Genomic DNA, 21,905 nt, shown 5'->3' on the forward strand with positions numbered 1-21,905 from the left:
CAACCAACACATCGGATGCCTGCCTCAAGGAGCTTAATAGTCTAAAGCTGGCAGGAGGGGAGACCGCAGAAAAGGACACAGATAAATATTTAACTGCTTGCAGAGTTGTGCAATTCTTACACATCCTTTTCTGACAAATGGTTAGGAAATGTTACATACACCTCAAAGATACAGGAGAAGGAAGGGTGCTCTAAGAATGAAACTAAATTTGGTGTATCTAAAACAATGCCATCTCTGGACATTGTAGATTTTCATTTAGGATACAATAATTATACTGATATTTAAGACATAGTTTATTAACATAATTAGCTTTTACCTGGCAGACTGCAGTCTAAAATTTAAAAATTTAATCAGCTGTCCTGCATTAAAGTTTTGTACTATATTGGAGTTCCTGAAATAGACAACTAGACAGCACCAGACAACAGCTAGATAGCTTGAAGTCAATTTATCCACATGTTTTGTCTTGCTGATCAAAGAAACATAAAGCAGCAACCAGATACAATAGCTTTGGATCCTTCTTTCAAATATTCTGTTTCAAATGAAAAATATACTATGGAAACTGGAGAGGTTTCCCTTCCCTTTTGCAGAAAATTTGCCAGTTTCACCACTCTGGCAAACTACAACCATTTTTGCCTACTTCAAACTCATTCACTGAAATTTGTCATAATCTCCCACACCGTTTGCTAGGAAATCCTGTATTTTTGCCACTCTCTTTTCACCAGGGAAAAACACGCACAGAGTTTTTACAACCTTATAAATGAATGAGCAAGCCAAAACAACACTAAACTGAAAGTCAGAAGCAGGATGCAAAAATCCTAGCTATAAACGGTTTATCTGTTACAGTAGATGAACTTCTATTTATACTGTTTCATCTGTTTTTCTAGATCACATCTAAAAGGCATAATTCGAAACTAGTGGGTTACCTGCTCTTAATAATTCCATATATATACACGTATATAATATATAAAATATATGATACTGTATTTCACACACACACACAGAGTCAACCAACATTTCTGTGTGCCATATGATATTTACATTGATCTGTCCCATTTCAGGTGGCAATGAATTCCAAGAATTCTTAACCTACAGTAACTTTAAAATTAACAGGTGAACTTGGGACACAAAAACTTCTCATTTGTATGAACTATCAGTAAATAAACAATAAAGCATATGGGTAGTTCTCACTCCTATGAAATAAATGTCATCTCCTCACCAACAAAAATAAAATGTCACTTAGCCAGCAGTATTTGCTTTGGCTTGGATCCCCTATTTGAGATCTAGCCGACAATATTTACTGCCACAAAGGGAAGAACAGAAGTGTGTATTTTCCAAGAAACAGCCATGCAGTTGAGCAACTTCTTAACTGTTCCACTGCTGGTTAATAAAATTGCTAATACCTCAAAATCTCTATTAAGTGAGCAATCATGATGAAAATAGGTATATCTTATTCCTGTTTGATTACAAAAGTGCATTAAGAAAATTGTCTGACATTTGGAAAAGGTTAACTTATTCACACAAATGTATCCTGCCTTGGAGCTTTGAAAAAAAGGGAAGGAAGAAGGGCATTGACACATAGGCTCCAAGTTCTAACGCAACATTCCCTCTTTCATTATTTTCTGTTTGTCAATGAAAACACAATTTCTAATAATTTCAGTATATTGCAATGAATTTGCTTTCTATGCCACTAGTTTAAAATTAAGATATAAGATGGTTTCATAAAGCCCAGACAATCATTGACCAATACTTAGCATTCTTTTATAACCTACAACCACTCCAGTTCAGTAGGTGGAATACTGGAGTTCTCTCTTTGATCCTTAGTGAACTTTTAGTTTTAAAAGTTGGAAGAGAGATTCCATGTGATGCAACATCTGTCTTTTGCTCACTTCTTACTACCCATCCATATATTCCTTCCTGGTGTTATGTGGCACAGCTGTCGTTATTTTCAGTTATTAAGACACTGAAGGATGTGAGCAGTTTTGCTTCATTAATTTTTTGTTTAACCCTAAGAACTAGGTGGATCGCAAGATTCCACCAGCTGTTAATTTTCTCTTCAAACAGAAACCAAAGAAGCAAAATGGCCTTTAGACTTCTGGACTGCCAATTGCTTATTCAGCCATAAACCAGATAAATTCCATGGAAGGCTATTATCTTCCAAAGTGATGACCTGCATTAAAGTCTGGATTTCCATTTGCGTTATCCATGCAGATTTGAAGTGCCCAAGATGTATGCATCTGGAGCAGTGGAGAGTGTGGCTGGGTTCACACTTGATAAGCGGCCCTGGCCATAACCCACAGTGGGATGGTTATCTTGCATGTACCCATGATGAGGCCGAGAGATGATCCAGCTCACTGTGGGCACCTCACTTCCTGCTGCCACTCCTTCCCCATCTTCCCTCCAGGAGGGATCCCAGAATAGACCAGGAGGACAGAATCTCCTCTCTCTGGCCGTGATGACTGCATGGCGGTCTGAAAGCCTGCAGGTGGCTGCCCACACCCCTGGCAGTGGGCAGCCTCCTACAGGCTGCTCCAGCAGAGGGACATGGGCTTGCTGATAGACCACTCCTGTCTCCTGCTCCAGAGGCAGGACTTGATCCCGACGCATCCTGTGGTGCCACCAAGTAGACTGCCGGCTCCTCCCTCAAGCAGGGCAGCCCGATCTGCTTGGCAGCTCTGCCCCAACCTCGAGGTGACACCACTGTCGGCTGGATGAGACATGCCCAGCTCCTCCTACCCAAACACAAAACTCTCTGGCAAGAGGCAGGAGGAGGCTGGGTTGCCACTCCATTCCACTCCACTCCACTCCACTCCAAGCTGGGTTGCCACTCCATTCCTTGCCATTTGCAAGAACGTCCATTCCTATTTGAGCCCCCTGGCTAAGGAGGAGAAGAACCTAGCCATCCTTGGTGGTGGCCTGAGTGATCTTCTCTTGATCCACCATGCCACTGGGGGAAGCAGATGCTTCCGAAAGTACCCCTACATGCCACTCGGACACTTTGGAGGCTGCTGGGAGCAGCACTCACCTGGCAGCTGCTTGTCAAGAGTAGCAAAGGATTATTGGCACTCTCCACAAGTAGCTCAGTGGGTTCATCAACCCAACAGGGGTGACAACCCTAGGATGGTCCACAGGTACTGCAGGATGGCAGCAACTGGTAAGCATGGCATGACAAGCCACCCACAATAACAAATGAGGGTGGGTTGTCATGTTGTGTAAGCCAGGTTAGAAAGAGGCCTATAGCTAGGTCTACAGGATCAGCATTTCAAAATGAAGACTGAAATGCAGGACGATGGCCATATTTAATGGGTCCAGAAATTGTGGAAGCAACGGCACAATTAAAGCATGGAATGCTTCTGCTCAGTCTCTGCACTTCAGCGGTAACCAAAAAACACAGGAAGATCGCTCTTGTGCTCGCAAACATATTAATGGAATTTTCTACATGTATTTTTATTGTATGTGTGTGTTGTGCAAGGTGGGAAGAGCAGAGGGAAAGGACTGGATGACTGGATAAAGAATGTGTGGCAAAAATATTAAAGGAAAGAAAAGCAAAAAGAGATATAACAAGTAGCCCAGATTTTTGATGTCAAAGTCTATAGAAAGCATTTTTTAAAGGATTGGTCAGGTTTTTTCCCATTGTACAACAAATGCAGCATATCCTCAAATTTATAGTCTGACAACTACCATGTTCACGAATATGTAAAACATATGAACAGCATAGAATGAAAGTACAAAATTGGTCCTTCAACCTCTACTATTTTCCTGCCAGAATCACAGCCCAAAAGCACAGTTGATCCAAGATACATTACTAGAAACTGTTATACATATCTAAATAGCACAACACTGCAGAAAATGCAAGGTGATCTGATTTTACTTAGGAAAGCTCTTAAAATGCACCCTCTCCTTTTTAATTATACACAGAAGTTAACATTATTCCTTCAAACTATATCTTCAGTTCCATAAACACTATCATCCAGTATCTTCTTTGCTACCTAATTTTTTTGAAGAAGTAACTTCAGACTGTAAAGTCTGGTAGGATGATGTGTGTGGGGTGGGGTGGGAACCATTAATGTGCAGGAAGACCCTGCATTATTCAAACTCTTCTTTTCTTGCTACACAACTGATTTTAGAGTTGCAACATCTGCGGGCAGAAAGAAGAACCTGGAAGGTTTTGTCAGAAATCTATCAACAACAGAAATTTCTGAATGATGCTCTGCTAAAACAAAGATAGATGTGCAGTAGGTACAGCACTGGGCTTTGGTCAATCAGAATGCTTATTTAACTCTTAAAAATTGTATGGTAGTAAAAGCAGAGGGTAAAACAGAGATCCTTCACATAAAGATTAGTTACTTGCTGAACAAAACCTGGACAATAAAACTATTTTCACCTCTAGATTTATACCCCTTTTCCTCCTCTGCAAGAAACTCAAGGCAACAGGTATCAAAAAGAAAATTTTGTTTTCACAAAATTGCAACTAACACAACAAGCCAAGTGGTCTATGATGACTCACCAAGTAAATGAGAAAAAAAATATAGAAGAGGTAACCAGTCCATGAAATGTATGATGCAACACCCATCATCCTCTTACATAGGGAGGTAGTGGGGAGACAAAAAAATAAGTTCTGTCACGCTGAATGGGCGCGTTCACACATCACAATGTTTGTAGGTTGTTGGTGCAAGATCCAGACTTATGGCTTAAACAACCCAGAGCTTACCTCTGGATTGTTTAACTGATAAACAATGCAGAATGCCCAGGTTCAGATGTTCTGCTAACCATCAATGAAGATTGTGCTCATCAGTTGTTGATCCAAACCCAGAGTGGCTTGCATGTGTTCATCTCTACAAATCCTATGATCTGCCACTGTGATGTGCAAACTGACCCATTCAATCACACAGGAGCAAACCCACAGTTTGCCAATGTGATGTGGAAACTGGCTCAGCCTGGTACTGTTCTCTGGTCTAAGGACTACTTTAATGTCTACCTCTCATGAATTCTTCAGCACCCCTTTTTCCATTTTCTAGAGAGAAATCAAGGTTTCTCATGTGCAGTGAAACCTATCCTTTATTACTATAATATTATATTATTTATATTATTAAAATAATAATAAGAAAGAATTGTCTACCATTAATATGCTGGTTTCACACTAAAGATAATATACTTGCTTTCTGCTATTGTTATGACATTCACTGAAAATTTGTGAGAACATTTCCCCTGTAGACCCGTCAGCTGCATTTTGTCCTCCAGCACACTTGCTCAAACCTCACGAAGAAGAGTGAAAAGGTAGCTTTAAAAAATACCTACAGGTCACTTCTATTTATCCTTTGTCACTAGGAATAAAAGTGCAATTGCTCTGCAATGCTGAAAGCAAACACTTCTACACTGCACTATCGTCTTTACAAACAACCAGTGCTTTTCAAGAAAGGGTTATGCCTTTAGAGACATAAAACACTTCCTAAGAGTTGGATTAGTTTTTCTAATGCTATTTTTTATTAAGATTGCTGTATTAAGAAAATTGAGTATTAAAAGTGATTCCTCCCCCCCTCCCGCCCCCAGCTCCAGAGAATGGACAGTATCAGCATTCTGGACCTGATGGGCTCCTCGTGGCTTCCAGTGTTTTCACCTAGTGCTCCCATAAGCTCTGGCCAGCCCAGCCAATTATGAAGCAAGATGGGAACTGAAGGTCCAGACCCAAGAAGGCTACAAATTGTCCATCCTTGCCTTAGGCATACTGTCAGTCTGCCACCTTCATCCCTCATCACTGGCTCTGCTGAGTAGGGCTCATGGGAACTGCAGTCCAACATTTGGGAAACCACATGTTCCTCATCCCTGCTGTACAGACTTACTAAAGTCCATGTAAATTTTTAGAAGTGTTCCAAGATCTTTGTAGGCTGGCATTTGGTGACGGGGTAAAGTAGGGAGCTGCTGTTTTAGCTATTTGTATTTCTTATCTGTATGTTATACAAGTGAGAGTACAATGCTGGTATACATGCCCATACAAATTTGGAGGAGTCCTCTAGTAGTTTCTGTTTATATTTTTAACCTGGCTATATGGAGAGTAAGAGGCTTTCCACAACTCATCCAGGCAATACACAAATGTTACTTGGTGATCAGGGTCACTGTATATGCTGGAACCTACTTCTGAGTAAGAGAGCAGAGGAATAGGCTGTGCACAAGCCAGTGAATCTCAGCCCAATCTCAGATGGCAACCTATTCCTTCAAAAGTATAATTGAGTTCAATGGGACTGAAGGTTGCACTGGATTACATCATTAAGACTTCAATCCCATGCATACTTACCCAGGTGTAAACCCTATTCAAGACAGTGGGACTTCCTTTCACATAAGCATGCAAAGGATTCTTCAGTAAGAACACCTGAGATGGCACACACGTATTCTGAAATATCCTATGTGTTTTCAACAAGGACTTGATTTGTACATAACACTAACCCATGGTGTACTTAATTCATGGTTAATTCAGGATGAATTGCTGATTCTGGCAGACGATTGAGCAAAACATAATTTGTTTTCTCATTCTCTGGACTGTTTCCCTCCTCCTTGGCCTGCTCTCTCCTTCTATCACAAATGCCTTTACATCATTGTCACACTGGCATGTATAGCAGCTCAAATATTTTACCATTCTTCCTTGCTCCCTTTAAACAACCCAGAGCTCCCAACCCAACAACACACCACAGGTTCTCTGACTGAGCTGCTGTGGTTAATAAACCAAGGTTCATTATGCTGTTGGGTGCACATATCACGATAATCCAGAATTCAACCACCCATTGATTCAATAAAGCATAGCTTAGTGTTATGCATCAGCCAGGTCACTGTGTTACCAACCAAAGCATTAAGGACTGAACAGGCTAAAAAATACAAAAATAATATAAAGCAGCCTGCCAAATGCTGGCACTTAAACAAGGATATGACAGACTAACTAATCCTTGACTAATGGGAGTTCACAATGCCTCTTTTCGGCAACATAACTGAAATCCTTGGAAGCAACTGTCCCATCCGTTCTATGACTTGGCCCTGCCACAGCTTCTGCTGGTCTGGAAAGTCTCATTGGACATCCGGATAGCCAAGGGCTTAAATCTGCAACAGTAGCTCAGGGAAGTTATTTCTCCAAGGTGCATTTGTAACCTTTAAGTGAAACCTCAGGATAGGTGATTTTTCAAAATCTTACCAAGTTTCACATGCTGTTTGGAACTTCATTATTTGTTAAATAACTATGTGTTTCATTTCCTTATTCCTTCTGTCTACAAGTAAGATACAAAACTGCAAGCATCCACAATTACTTGTTGAGTATACATAATTTTAAATCCAGCTTAACTGTACCAGGCACAGTTTTTAGTCATCGGTTTTAAAGTGAGAAATGCAAAGATGCTAATGAAGCAGAAACTCCAGCTTTTAAAAACAGAGATATCAATATTGCATCATGGACAATCATAAGCCTCCTTGAGAAGTTTGCCTTGTGCCATACACTTTAATCATGCTAAATACTAAAAAATATATGTCTGCAACTAACGTTTAGGCATATCAAGTCCAAAGCACAAGCTCTTCCTTTCTGCAACTAACTTAGAGCCAAAACCAGATGGACATGTTCACTAAACTTGCTAGTCTCTCTCTCTCTCTCTCTCTCTCTCTCTCTCTCTCTCTCCCCCTCCCTCCCCCTCCCTCCCCCCCCCTTTGTGTGTGTACATATGGGTGCGTGGGGGCACAAGTTCAACTTCAATCACTAAATGCAGCTCAGGGAACTGGAACAAACCTATCCAGTATGTGCCCTGCTGCTCAAAGCCTTTTTTCCTTCTAGCTGGCTCATTTCCATTACTGGAGCAGGAGGGGTGGAATCAAAGTAGTGGAACTTGGGAAGGTAACAGGAGCAAACCTGCCTCTCCCCTACATCATGCAGCCGTGCTGGACAGAGTAGCATAAAAGTAGCCCCCCTCCTACTTTATGTCCAAAGTAGCAAACACACAGTTAGCGAACATGTCAATGTCTGGTTTGGTCCCTTGCCTGCAGACTGGAGAATATTCTCTGGTGTTTCTGTCTGCAACACCTTGACCCAACTGCATGGTCTTAGCAGGATCCATCCCTTTCTCTCCCCACAGCTTCCATCCCAGTGAAATGTTACTGAATGCTGATTACAGGTGAGCAAAGTGCTTCTTAGTGTGATGCTGGATTGGTCACTTAGCAACGTGTACCCAGGATGGCAATAGAAGCTGGCAGAGAGTAAGCTTTTGCATACATCTGGCATACTTGCACTCATGGCAGAGAGGCAGAACGTCAGTACATATACAACAAAAGAGGACAGCCATGCACATCGGATCCCTTGCTTAAGCTTTTACATGGCATGCGGCGTCCCGGCAGCAGAGGATTTTCAGAGTCAAGACTTCTTAAAGCATCAGGGACACTTCATTCTTGGTAACAATGCTTGGAGTCTGGTCTTAGCTCACCTGCCAAACTTTCTGTGAATCTGAACCTCACGGGGAACTTTATTTAAATGAAAGATGCTTTCAGTCTCCTCTTCTAGAGGAGGAAGTCAAGAGAAGGAAGGACATGAACCAAAGATAACTTTAAGAGCATTACAGAAAAACAATTCCTGTTCCCCTCTTCTCTTCCCCCCTGCGGTCACCAAAAAGCTTCTCTAGAAGATCAGACATTCCGGAACAATATGAGAGGGGTGTGCAATGACCGTGGCAGGGGGATAGCGGATAGGAACCTTTCTGTCCATATTTTTCCTTCAGTTAATTTATCTTAGGATCATAGCCAAATTTTGGAAGAATTCTCCCATGTTCCAGAAACCACCATTATGCTTCTTCTCACCTTGTTTAAGAGAGTATCTCTGCACCCCAGAAAGGGGATAGGGGTGCAGGAGCTCCAAGGGGGAAGAAAATAAGGGCAACTTTCCTTTCATGAGCTACCTTAAATTAGGATGCCATCTTCTGCATGTTTAAATCAAAAAAGGTCCCAGCATGCTCCATCCAGCATGGTAGCTATAGACTCTCTCTGTCTAAAATGCATAGGATTGGACGCTTTGGGTCCAAACAAATCTTTCCATAAGCCTTATTGACCCACCTTTCCTTAAAGGCTGGCTGGGTTTTGCCTTCAGAAATTCACTGTATTTACAGCTCCAAATCCAGAGACTGTAAGGCCTGGGCTACAAAGGTGGAACAGCAGAGCATTTAGGTAGCAGGTGCCACTTCGGAGTGCTCCCTAGTGCCAAAGCATTAACTAGAATAACACTTTGGGGAGAAAGGCCCCACGTGCTCCTTGCTGTAGAGTTTTTCTACTGTCAAGGATGCAGGCAGTCATGACATTCCAGCCACAGGTGGTCTGTTCGCCCAGCTCAGCCCTGCAGCATCTTGTTCTGCTGCCGGTAGAGCAAAGGCCCCAGGAATACTTCAGTCCTGCTCTAATCAATGGCAAACCGCCAGTGCTTCATCACATCTGTTTCAACACATGTGGCTAACCTACTTTGGGGCAGTGAAACAAGTGTACACATGTAAATGAAAACAGAAGTGTGAAAGGGTATTTTTAAATGCTACCATTTTCTGAGGCTGCACTGCTAATATCTGTGTGTGGTAGTTCTGCAAACCAGAAAAGGATCAAATACATTTATTGTTGTTGCAACAAATTACTCAACCAAATACTGTTTTCTAGACAACTACAATCTCAGAGTGTGGCATAGCTAAAATGATTTTGAAATGGCTTCTTCCTCTTTTGGTAGACTGGAGAGATCATGGCAATATGTACTAAAGGCTTGGAATCCAAAAACCAATACAAAGAAGCCCAAAACACATGATTTAAAGCCATGATTTCCAGGCCAAAGTTCTGATTTAAGCATTTTCCAGAGATCAGTTTGCTTACTTAACATGCCCTTCTACTAACGCGATAGAAATGTTAGTAACTCCATGTGGCCAGAACACAAAAGTTAACCACGGGCCTCCAGGTGATGTTTTTAGTATGGCCTTTGTTATGATACAAGGTGTTTTCCAAGATTTCTCAGGGGCACTATATATAACCCAGTGCGGACTGAGGATAACATGTCTTAAGCATGGATTGTGAACATGTATATAGCACAACAAGGCAAAATATTTTCAGGAACCTGCTAATCAAGTGTTTTTTTATTTATTACTAGAATTTAGAAATGACATGGCCATACTAAGTTAGGTACATTGCTCTTAGGGATTCAATGCTAGTATTTGCTACCACAGAAATAATAGCCTGGGCTGCCATAAATTATTAGCATTCAGTTTACCCCTTTGTCAGGAGTGCATCCAGCTAATGCTGGCTTCTGTATTATTTATTTCATTTGGGTGTGCTTCTATGCTGTTTTTATTAAGGGGGGTGCTCATAATTCTATGCAAAATTGAGACAAATATGTTTTTGTTGCCTAGCAAAAGGCAAGCAATTATTGGGTTGAATTAATATCTTCACAGAGATATTAAGAAGTGACCCTAAGAAATGAAATGAGTTTACTTAGCGGGTTTAAGCTAGCAGGATCAGAGAGATCCTATGTTCAAAATAATGAATTATTTTGTCCCTGCACTTCCTTCCAGTAGGCAATTGGCAACCCCTCCCCAACCAAAACAAACCTTCCAAAGTGGGAGAAAAGTAGAGCAAGGGATAAAAGTGCAACGTGATTGCCCCCAACATGATTGCTCTCCTCAGGTGGCACCCAGAGGTGGAAGCATTGCCTGGATTCTCTTCTTCCCCATTAGATGCAATAAGGAAAGAAAAATGCTTAATATATTAACTTCTAATCTAAAATTCAATCTTGCTTTCTTTGTGCTCCCAAAACATCTGATTATCTTGAACAGAATGTAGGGTCAGACTGTACAGTCACATCTGCAAATATTTTACTGAATTTAGTCTCTGATCCTGCCTCTGTTAACTTTGATGGGAGCACAGAATTAATGTCAACAAACAGCTGGAACATAAACTGTGTTACTGGGAGCTAGCACTGGGCATATGCAAAAGGCAAAACATTTAGGAGAGCTTCTACACACGAACACAAGCAACCTGCATGATCATCATATGTGCCCTATGATTCATTGGGCTTATTTTGTCAGCCAGTGCTCTAATTACATTGCTAGGTTACAAGCTGATTGCATGCACAGTTTAAAAAAACAAGGCACTAAAATATGTTTAATGCAGTAGATGGAACTGTTTCTATTATTTATGCCTAGAGGGAAATAGCAAATATACAGCTTAAATCTATGTTAAGGCTACCGTAACTCTAGCAATCCAATGTATTTGCACTCTGTGCTTCCAGCTCAACTCAATAATATTTTTCTTGATTCCATGTGTATTCTGCCCTTCCCCCAGCAATGTCCTCACAAGATCTGATAGCAGCATGCACCTTAGTGACATTCAGTTGAGATTACTGCAATGACCTCCACATGGGGATAACTTGTTTAAAGGATGCTCAGAAAGCTAGTCCAAAATGTGTCAGTAAGGATGCTGGTGGGTACTCTCCCATGAGCTAGCAGTTCAACAATGGTGAAACAGCTTCACTAGTTGCCAACTTGTTTCCAGGCACAATTCCTAGTGTTGGCTTGGGTACAGGATACTGGAGGGAGCCCCTCCACATGTTCCAGAGCACCTGCTCTCTCAGGTCTGCTTGGGAGGCCCTTTTCTGTGTCCCACCCCTGGCTGAGGCACCCAAGCTGAGCAAGAGAAGAGAGAAACCTTCATGGTATCTGCACCCTGACTCTGGAATGCCTGCAGTTGTGAGGTTTGTTGACCCACTGTTCTTATTTTCCCCTTCAGACAATACCTTCGTTGCTTATTTTGATATGATGGACTCCCACATAATTTGGGTGTCCACCACATCTGCCAAGCCTGTATCCATTTTGAGGGTCTTTTCAGATTCTTCTGTGGAATTGTTTTGTTTTTAAATGCTGTAGGCCAGCCTGATTGAGAGGTATAAATGCATTGCAAGGACAGGTTCTAGATTTAACAAACAAACAAACAAACAAACAAACAAACAAAATCACCCTATGACTTAAGTTAGCAAAGAGAAAGAGAGCCCGTGAGCATGCACGCATGTGAGCAAGCATGTCCTCAAGGACCCTGGTCCAAGCCCAGCACATCACCAACTACATTATCCTGTTGCCAGTAGATTAAGTATCCATGTACCTTGGTCTTTCCACCAATGGTGTCCTCCAGATATGCTGGACTACAACTTCCATCATCCCAATTGTTTTAACTGGAAATGACTGAAACTATGCTTTAGCATTTAACTCATGCCTTACCCTGATAAACTAGGCAAGGTTCTGATACATGTTGTATTACTTGACTAAAGAAAGTTTTTTTTAACTGTCCAATGAACTTTTCATGATTAACTGCCACAGCTTCACCTCAAGAGCCATTGCAGTGGTGTGGGCAATAGGGATGCTACTGGAAATACATTCTCAGCAAGTAAGCATACTGAAATCAAAGAGAGACTTCCTCTGTAGCATATGCTACACAGTCTTTAAGAAAAACTATGTATTTGCATTTTTCAAAACATGCTATTTTTTCCTAATGAAGGCAAATGTGATTTGTTTTTTTCAGAACAGGAGTCAGCTCCTCAAGGGACAATGCAAAAGTAATTGTGTGATTTTTAGACCAGGCCAATAAAATCCCACTACATTTTAACTTAAAGAAAGCACAGACATTTGGGGATAGTTATCATATATTTCCTTTGCAGTGCTATAAATATGTTTTTCCACATAGTAAAACAAAAAGCAAGCAAAATAGAACTAGCTTCTTCCTTGGATTGGCTCCTAGTTCAATGCATTTCTTAAAGAGGACAAATGATATTCTAATATAATCTTAAGAACTTTTTCCTACTTTCAGTCTTTGTTTTGAAACTATATAATAGTATTAGAAACATAAGCAGCAAGTATTTAATACTGGCAGCTTATGACAACAATCTGTTAAATATTCTCATTTTTGAAGGAACGAAGATACACACAAAGAAGTAAGTTCCACTTACCTGAATAATATTCAATCCTATTGAAAAGATACTAAATAATAACTCATTTTAAAAATCAAGTTAAAAGTTCACCCTTATCAAATGTGAATAAAACCCAAATGCCATGAGCTGAATTCCTAATTAAGCTGTCAGAATGTGCTGGCAGACTGCAACAGAGAATTAGATATAACTAGCAGCTGCCAAACTGATCTCAGAGAAGAAACACATGCCTTTTTCCCAGCACACTTCCATCTAATAAATTAGTCGAATGAAATAGACCACCTTAGTTAGACTTAAGTCTTATTCATTTCTGCAATCTACTGTAAGCAGGGCTAAAATTCAAGACAATGCATTGCTTCATAGTTTCTATTCTATAAACAAAGTCATTTATCAGCATACTAAAAATATGAACATGCCAATTCTAATACAAATGCAGAGTAGTAATGGACTATTCTGGAAACGAACTTGAGTCTGCAGCAGCAGTTAACAAAACTAAGCTTAGTTGGAAACCAAATGCTCTTTCAAATATCTTACATCATTTTCCAGAGAACATCCACAGCTATATAACCTACCCTGGCCTCACTACTATGTCCAAATCGACATACAAACCAGACAGTTCAAATAGAATTTCTTGAGCAATGACCCTTTTCACCACTATAGAATGTGGCTCCAGCAATGGCTGAATACAGGAGCGTGATCAAAACCTATCAGCTTCAATAGAAGACACAACATGGAAATAAATTGGATTACTAAATTCCCCCTTCCCAGAAAGGGTAGAAGCTAGGTAGGATAACATAAGCAGGAACTATAGGTGCACTTCTACACATAGATTTAGCATGGAATTCTCATGCTCTGTTCATTCGCTTTTTATGAGGCATCCACACAACACTGTCATCCAATTACTGGTACAACATTACATCCCTGTGGTTCTTCCCTCTTTACTCAGGTGTGAGGAGGTTTGCACTTTTGCATAAAAACAGAAGAGAAGCACATTCTGCAGCTGAGTCCTAGGTGGAGCTTTGGGACCTCAGGCTTAAAAGCCTCAGTCTCAGGCACAGAGTTCCTGGAAGATGTCTGCTCATCAGGCCCTGTTTATGTAGTTCCTGACTGCCTGGCTCCTCTATTTGATATCCTTGGCCTGTCTTCTGGCCTACCTTTGGATTTGACCTCGCCTGGCTATCTTGCTCTCTGCCTGGACCCTGCTAGCTCAGGCCTTCTGACCATGCCTTGAAACCAAACTTTTGCTGAGGGTGGCTTGCCCACCTGCTGGACCCTGGCTGAACAGGACAAAATCTCTCTTGCACACAGAGGGAGATCAAAAATGAAACACAGCAGTGTCTAAAACTGGCAACCACAGAGGTTACAAAGGAAATATGCTCATGGCACCATCTGTGCAGCCTTGTCACACTCACGTAGTAGGAACATATACACAGCTAAAGCACAACAGGCCAAGCAGGGACAAAAGAAAGGTATGCGGTAGAAAGCAATATACTGTTTATTGATCTACCAAAAAAAACCCCAGCCCTGTAGAAAATAATTGGAAAAATGACACTGGGTTGGATCCAGATTTAGCCATGCTTAGAACAGACCCATTGAAATCACAGGGACAAGTAGGCATGGCTAAATTACATCCCCTTTATTTCCATAAAAAGTATTTATTACATTTATTTCATTAACCACAATTAACACAAAGTATATATAGAAGTACATAGGCAATGCTGGAAAATGGCAATTAATCTAGTGCATCCAAACAAACCAATGGTATTCTTTACGAAAGTATAGAAAATTATGCTCTCTATTCTTCCAAAGATGTACCCTGCCATCTGAATTTACCAAAGAGTGTTGTGTAAGGGTTCATACCTATCCAGAATTTACCAAAAAAGATAAAGACAACAACAAACAGCCCAGGTCCTTTATGCTTCTTTTTTCCATTTTCTTTCTTAAAGACAGAATGTGGGCCTATGCAGAGATCCATAAGGCTTCAAAAGCATGGTTACATTCATCTCACTGGATAATGGGATTTTATGGACAACTCCAAGCATCTCGGTCAGCCCGCAACGAATGTATAGAAAGCTGAATGTTTTGGCACAAATTATCAGACTCCATCACTATTACCTAGGAGCAAAACTGCCTTTCAGACCCCAAATCCTGATAGGAGCGCCTTACCAAAGGCATGCTGGCCTAGGAAGCACTGACTAGGAAGGGGACCACGGCAATGCCCCCTCCCAAGCACATTCCCCCTTCCTTCACTAGCTGATGCCCTCCAGCACCAAAGAGGGCAGGACACCTGGGGTACACCTTCAACATCATCCCCTTCTGACCCTCAGCATGGTGCTGTCAGTGGCATGTGCCCTCAGAGTGCAAAGGTCAAGGGTCTCCCATGTTCCCCCTAAGGAAGGGCCACGATAACAGGGCGTGCAAAATTGTACACAGCAGGCTGCTAAGTCAACAGTGCAGGGCACTTCATATAACCCACACTTTCATAAACCGCCGCCACCAGGTGCTCCTTGTTTTAAGCGCCGCTATTCTTAACGAATACTTTCAGGGACAACTCCAACTCGTAACTCTAACCAGGAGGTAGCTGCCCCACGTCCGCTGTCCATCTCGAGTATCCAGCGGGGGCGGACAACCTAGGCAACGCAGGCAGGAAAGCCCGGGCAACCGCTGCTGCCTCCTGACCTCTCGCTCCGTCCCCGCCGGAGAGCCCCACGGGTGACGGCACCCCTGCGAGCGCGAGGTGCTTCTGTCGCAGCAGGGGCGCAGCTGCGGAGCAGGCGCGCGGGTTCCTTGGCACCGAAGCGCCTTCCCGCACCCCGGAACTTAGTTTGCCCTTCTCGCCGCATCTGCTGCCGCTGCTGGCTGTCACTCCACGCCCTTCCGAAGGCGCAGGCGATCCAGACGCCCGGGCAGCCCTTTCACGCCCCTCTCCTGACGCCGTGGGGCAGTTTCTGGGCGCAGCGGCGATGCCCGGTACCCCTCCCTCCTTCCCTATCCGGGAAGGCTCGGCTCGGCTCAGCCCAGCCCAGCCCTCTCTCGCACTCCCTTACCCGGGGCCCAATCCAGGAGAAAAGCAGCAACAGGAGCAGCGGAACGGGCCGCCTGAAGAGCCCTCCACTCCGGGCCAGCCGCTCCCTCGCCCCGCGATCGCGATGGAGTGCCATGACCCACCGCCGGGGCCCGTCGCAACGCACGGCACAACCCCTGTCCGGCCGGCTCGGTGGCCCTGACTGCAGCGTGTCCGGCCCTTCCTCCTCCGGGGGCGGAGCCGAGCCTCCGCGTCAGCCGCAGTCACTCAGTAGGAGGGAAGCCGAGCGCGGGCGGAGGCGGGAGAGTTTCGCAGGGAAGAGGCCTGCGGTCGTGCGAGCTGGCGCTACGGGAGCGCGGCTCGAGGGGGACATGTGTGTGTTCCACGCTGTCCTTGACACCCGCGGTTTTATAAACAGAGGAGGCTGATCCCCGCGGCGAGGGCCGTCCCCGGGAGGCTCTCCGCCTCTTCTCTGTTGGCAAGGGGCCGCGCTGGAAAGGCGTTCGTCCAACTCGGGACGCCGCGGTGCCCCGGCGGGCCTGCCCCGAGCTGCGCGCAAGGCAGCCACGCCAGGCGACACACGCCGCGCTCGCCCGCGCCCGCGACGAGCCAAGCCCCCTCGGCACTTCGCCAAGAGTTCGGGGTGGGCGAGCGCGGCCCCTTCAGGCTGCAGCTGACAGCTGCCACAAGCTCTCTTCGTACACAAAGCTGAAAGGGGAACGGTGGTCAGGGAGAGCCGAAGGCTTTCCAATGACACTATCGTTGTCTGGATGCGGGGAATAGTCCAATAGTCGTACCAGTTAGAAGGACAAAATGTCGGTGGCAGCGGGCAGAGTACATAGGAAAAGTGATTATTAATTACTTCAAATGCAAAAATCTTGGGTGCCAAAGTCTCCTAGGTAGTTGCTTAGGATCTTTAACAGCCTGAGGCTGTGTGGAGTCAGGCTTGTGTAACCCACTGAAATCAGTGAATTTAGGGACAACTCATTGCATAGGGTCGCAATCCTGCGCCTTTACCCAAATGAAAGACCTTTGAACACAGTGGGACTTACTCCTGAGTAAACATGTAGCGGCTCCAACAAAGATCACCCTTTTCTTCAGCATTCTCTGCAATTGCAAGTCAGTGTGACCCAGCCAATGTCTGGTTGGAATTTGACTGGGGAGGTGCACATCCATCAACCTCTGGCCTTGGCAAGTGACTTGTAGCTGCTTCCCACACTCATTTTCCAATATGCAGAAACAATCTCCATGGAAAATGGCGTGGGAAAACATTGCTATTAGCATGTGTTCAATACAGCGATAGTCTTCAACGTTCATGTGCCATGCCATGCTTTGATTTATAGAACACCTAGTAATACATCAAAATAAGCCACGGACTGTGTCTTCCCAACTTACACAGGAAAGAGGGATGGAAGGAAAAGGCAGAGAAAGGAGATCAATATGATAGCGCCAGAGCAAAAAGGTTAATTGTTAACAGGCATATAAACCTTGTTGGGTCCATCAACAAGTGTGCTTCTTACTGGGTTAAAAAGGATGCCACTATCCAGTGGTTAGTCTTCTGTCATCACTCCTGATATGGGGTGGTCTGAATGTTTTACTCTCTGGCTGGTTAGAGCCAATTTTGCCCATATATCTCTGGTTCTAAGCCAAACCATGGGAAACCAAACTTATAAATGCCACCTCCAAGGAAGAGAAATAATAGCTGGTACTCACAAATACAATAGTGCACGATCATTTTCAGTCAAGTGGCACATGCCAGGTATGAATGGGCACCACGTGCATAACGCAGCTCTCACTCATAAGTTCTTCGTCATGGCCTCTGTGCATCACACATATGGGTTCTGCGCCTGCGCAATGCCTTTGGCCAGAAGATTAACAGCTAACGGTTTTTGGCGGGAAACTCCACTCTCCCTCCCCCCTAGTATTATATAAGGAGCAGACTGTCCGCCATTTTCCAGTCTTTGCAACCGCCGTTCGTTGTGCCTCATGCCGCTTTGCTCTCCCTTAGATCATTATTTACCTCTCACTTGTTGAAAAACTTCCCTTTTTTCTTACCAAGTTAGTATTCCCTTTTTCGTGTTACTGTTAGTATTTTCACTTAGTTCTTGCTTTCACTTTTCTCTCTTGTTCCTAAACAAAAAAACCCCCAAAAATATTACTTTCCCGCTTTACTATCTCCTTTTCTTCTACTTCTACGATGGCACAACAGGCGGCGTTCCGCAAGTGCGGGAAGTGCGGCTCCAAAATGCCCGCCGTGTACCCGCATGACCTGTGCCTCCTTTGCCTGGGGGAAGGGCACAAGACAGATAAACGCGGCCACTGCTTGGCCTTCTCCAAACAGGCGAGGAAGAATCGGGAGAACCGCCTCCGCAAGCTCTTGTGGGACCAGGCTCTCCTCCAATCGGACCGGCTGGTGACTAAGCCTCCCACCACTCCCACAACTGCAGCTCCACCAGAAGGCCATCCAACTTCGGCTGATCTGCCGCAGTGCCTGGCCATTTCCTCCATTGCTCCGCCCTCATGCCCTTCTGAAGAAAGTGCTTCTAGTATGGCCGATCAGCCCGTTTCCCTACGAAGGAAACAAAAGGAGAAGAGGAAGCACAGTGACCCGGAAAAGCATCCTGTGCATAAGAAGGCCAAAAAGGATAAGGCTGGCAAGCCAGTTAAGAAACCGAGGAATCCCGAGCATACAAAGCATCGCCACTCGGATTCGGCAACCTCCTCGATCCCGACTCCGGCCACGGAACCGACCCCCTCGGTCCCAACCTTCCAGGCAGCTATGAGGGTCACTCCACCAGGCTCACCACGCCAACCGGCAGCCAAACTCCTTCAGGACCCACGGCGTGGTTCGATCTCGGATGCTGAAATAAGGGATTCTCCACCGAGAGCTTGGTCGCCAACACCAATGCCGCCCGTCCCTCTGGATACCAACATTGCCATCTCTCCTCTGAGAAGCCGTAGGAGCCATTCTTTGGATGCCGGATCCGATGACTGGTACCAATCCCGATACTCCTCCGCTCCAAGACGGGAAGAGTACCAATCCGTGGCCTATTATCCGGTTTCCAGAGGACGATCCTCGCCGCCAGCTCCTCGGGATCGTTTTCATTCTACACCCAGAGATGCCCCGAGGGCTCCATCTAGAGAGAGCGGCAGATCAGGGTCACCAGGAGAATCCTCTTCCAGTGCCCCACCTCCTTACTGGATGGAATCAGACAAATCCAAGGTTGACTCAACTTCACCAGATGCAGCGGTTACTTCGCAAGGCCCAGGGTCACCTGAAGAACCGTACATCTCCTTCACGCAGTTAATGGCCAGGCTGGTGAAGTCGCTCGACATCGAAGCCCACCAACAACCGGGACCGAGCACTGACCGTTTTTATGATGTGGTCAGGGGCGAACAATCCACCTCCATCGCCTTACCGTTTATAACAACTCTACAGCAGGCAATTACTCAACCATGGGACCTCCCAGCCCATCCACAACCGACTTCACGTAAATATGAGTCCATGTATCGGGTTCAGGAGGGGCACATTCCGTTCCTCCTCCGCCACCCCAAGCCGAACTCGGTTGTTGTGGAATCTTCTCAGGGCCGGGAAGCACGTGGACACACCTCGCCTCGCGATAAGGAGGGAAGAAAAGTTGACTCCCTTGCGCGCCAGGTATACGCGGCTTCTGGCCTCGGATTACGAATTTCAAATTATGAGGCGACCTTGGCATGCTATCAATATTTCCTTATGCAGTGCCTAGACACTATCATTGACACCTTCCCAGGCAACCAGGGCGAGCTGGCGAAAACCTTTCTTAAGGAAGCTATGCAAGTGGCAGTGCAACAACTTTCTACAGCCAGGCACCATGTTGATACTGATTCAAGGTAGCTCGTCAGTGCCATTTCTCTCCGCAGACACTCCTGGTTGCGTAATTGCAGTTTTCCAGAAGAAATGAAGCGGAGAATTGAGGAGATGCCGTTCAACGGATCCGGTCTCTTCAGTGAGAAGACGGATAGCAAACTAAAAAAGATCCACGAATCCAGAATGACGGCCCGTCATATGGAGCTGCAATCCCAGCCTTGCCATAAGTGGTCATGGTCCCGCCCGCAATACCGCCAACAATACCAGCCTCGGCAACAACAACCACACCAACATCAGCAACACTGCAGACAACAACCGTCCCAGCACTTCCAGCAGGGCCGCTGCCGCTTTGATGCAGATAGGTGTCAGTGCTGATGGGGTGAGCGAGCCTTTCCTCTTCTCCCAACTTCACCCTCCCCTCTCTCATTTGGAGACCAGCTGAAAAGTTGGCTCCCCACTTGGGAGTCCATTACATCTGATGGGTGGGCATTATCCATCATTCAGCATGGATATAGAATTGAATTCAACGTTGTTCCATCACCGAATCTTATCCGGTTTACACCAACCTCGTTGGTACTGTTGGACGAGATTCACCAACTCCTTGCTAAAGGAGCTGTTTGTCGCTTATCGTTATCGGAAGGACTCCACGGATTCTATTCCAGATATTTTATGGTCCTGAAATGAGATGGGGGGTCTCTGACCCATATTGGACTTGAGAGCTCTCAATAGATTCATAACACCAAAGAAGTTTCAGATGACCACGCTCCAAAATATCCTTCCATTGTTAGGGAGGGGGGATTGGTTCGCTTCGCTGGATTTGAAGGATGCCTATTTTCATATTTCGATACATCCACGTCATAGGCGCTTCCTTCATTTTGCGGTAGCCTCTGAAATCTATGAATTCAAGGTGTTACCGTTTGGATTAGCCACTGCACCAAGAGTTTTTATGAAGTGTATGGCTCCTGTCTGCGCACACCTTCAACTACGTGGAATTCGGAAATACCCGTATCTTGATGACTGGTTGTTGGTTTCCGAGACTAAAGCAGGACTTTTGTCTGCTGTTGATATTACTTGTGCTCTATTACAAGACCTTGGACTCTGCATTAATCAACAGAAGTCTTCTCTTCTCCCTACACAGACGATCAACTTTATCGGAGCCCAGCTGGATTCTACGGTGACAAGAGCCTTTCTTCCTCAAGACAGGCAACATCGCTCTGCGCATCTCTCGGATTCGACGAGAAAGGACTGTTCCTGCCCGATCTATCCAGAGCCTGTTGGGACACATGGCTGCATCCATCGCCGTGGTTCCGCATGCCAAACTCAGACTACACCCTCTTCAATTATTCTTCAATGGGATGTTCTGACCACAGAGAGATCCACCTACCAAACGGATTCGGCTCCCATCCTCTGTTCTTCAGTCCCTGTTATGGTGGACAGAACCAGCCAATTTAAATGTCGGTGTCCCGTTTCGACCTCGGTACCCTACAGTGACTCTCGGTACTGACATGTCTCTTCTGGGATGGGGAGCCATTTGCTCCGACCTCCGTACCCAGGGGGTTTGGAGTCCCCGGGATTCCAAGAACCACATCAACTTCCTGGAACTTCTTGCTGTTTTCAAAGCCCTGCAGTCATTCGAGGATGTACTTCTTCACCAGGTTGTCCAGGTGACTTCGGACAACATGGCTACTGTCTTTTATTTGAACAAACAAGGGGGAACTTGGTCCCCGAAACTAGTCTGCCTGTCGATGCAAATTTGGGAGTGGTGCATACCGAGAGGTATCACTCTTTTGCAGTACATCTTGTGGGCACGGACAATGTAGAAGCAGATCTCTTGAGCAGACATATGTCGCGGTCACACGAATGGGAACTGGACCGTCGGGTTCGTGACAGACTGTTTCACCTCTGGGGTCCACCAGACATAGACCTGTTTGCCACCCGACGGAACAGGGTGTGCGTGAACTATTGCTCCAGAGCGGGGATAGGACAGGGGTCGTCTGGGGGCTCCTTCATGATTCCCTGGAACGACATGACCTTTTACGCTTTCCCACCGATTCCCCTCATCATGAGAGTGTTGGCAAAGA

General features: G+C 44.9%; 1 protein-coding gene across 2 annotated transcripts in view; it reads right to left on the reverse strand.

Annotated features, from left to right (window-relative positions):
* Window positions 1-16,177, reverse strand: part of ERN1 (endoplasmic reticulum to nucleus signaling 1) — a 66,994-nt gene extending 50,817 nt beyond the window's left edge. For both annotated transcript variants that reach the window (XM_044449508.1, XM_044449507.1), the window contains exon 1: window positions 16,000-16,177. In XM_044449508.1, the coding sequence (XP_044305443.1) occupies window positions 16,000-16,113 (114 nt within the window). In that variant the 5' untranslated portion in view covers window positions 16,114-16,177. The remainder of the gene's footprint in view (window positions 1-15,999) is intronic.
* Window positions 16,178-21,905: the final 5,728 nt, after the last annotated feature.

This window comes from Varanus komodoensis, unplaced genomic scaffold (assembly GCF_004798865.1).
Source record: "Varanus komodoensis strain SLA01 unplaced genomic scaffold, ASM479886v1 scaffold59_1, whole genome shotgun sequence".
In the NCBI taxonomy this organism is placed as follows: domain Eukaryota; kingdom Metazoa; phylum Chordata; class Lepidosauria; order Squamata; family Varanidae; genus Varanus; species Varanus komodoensis.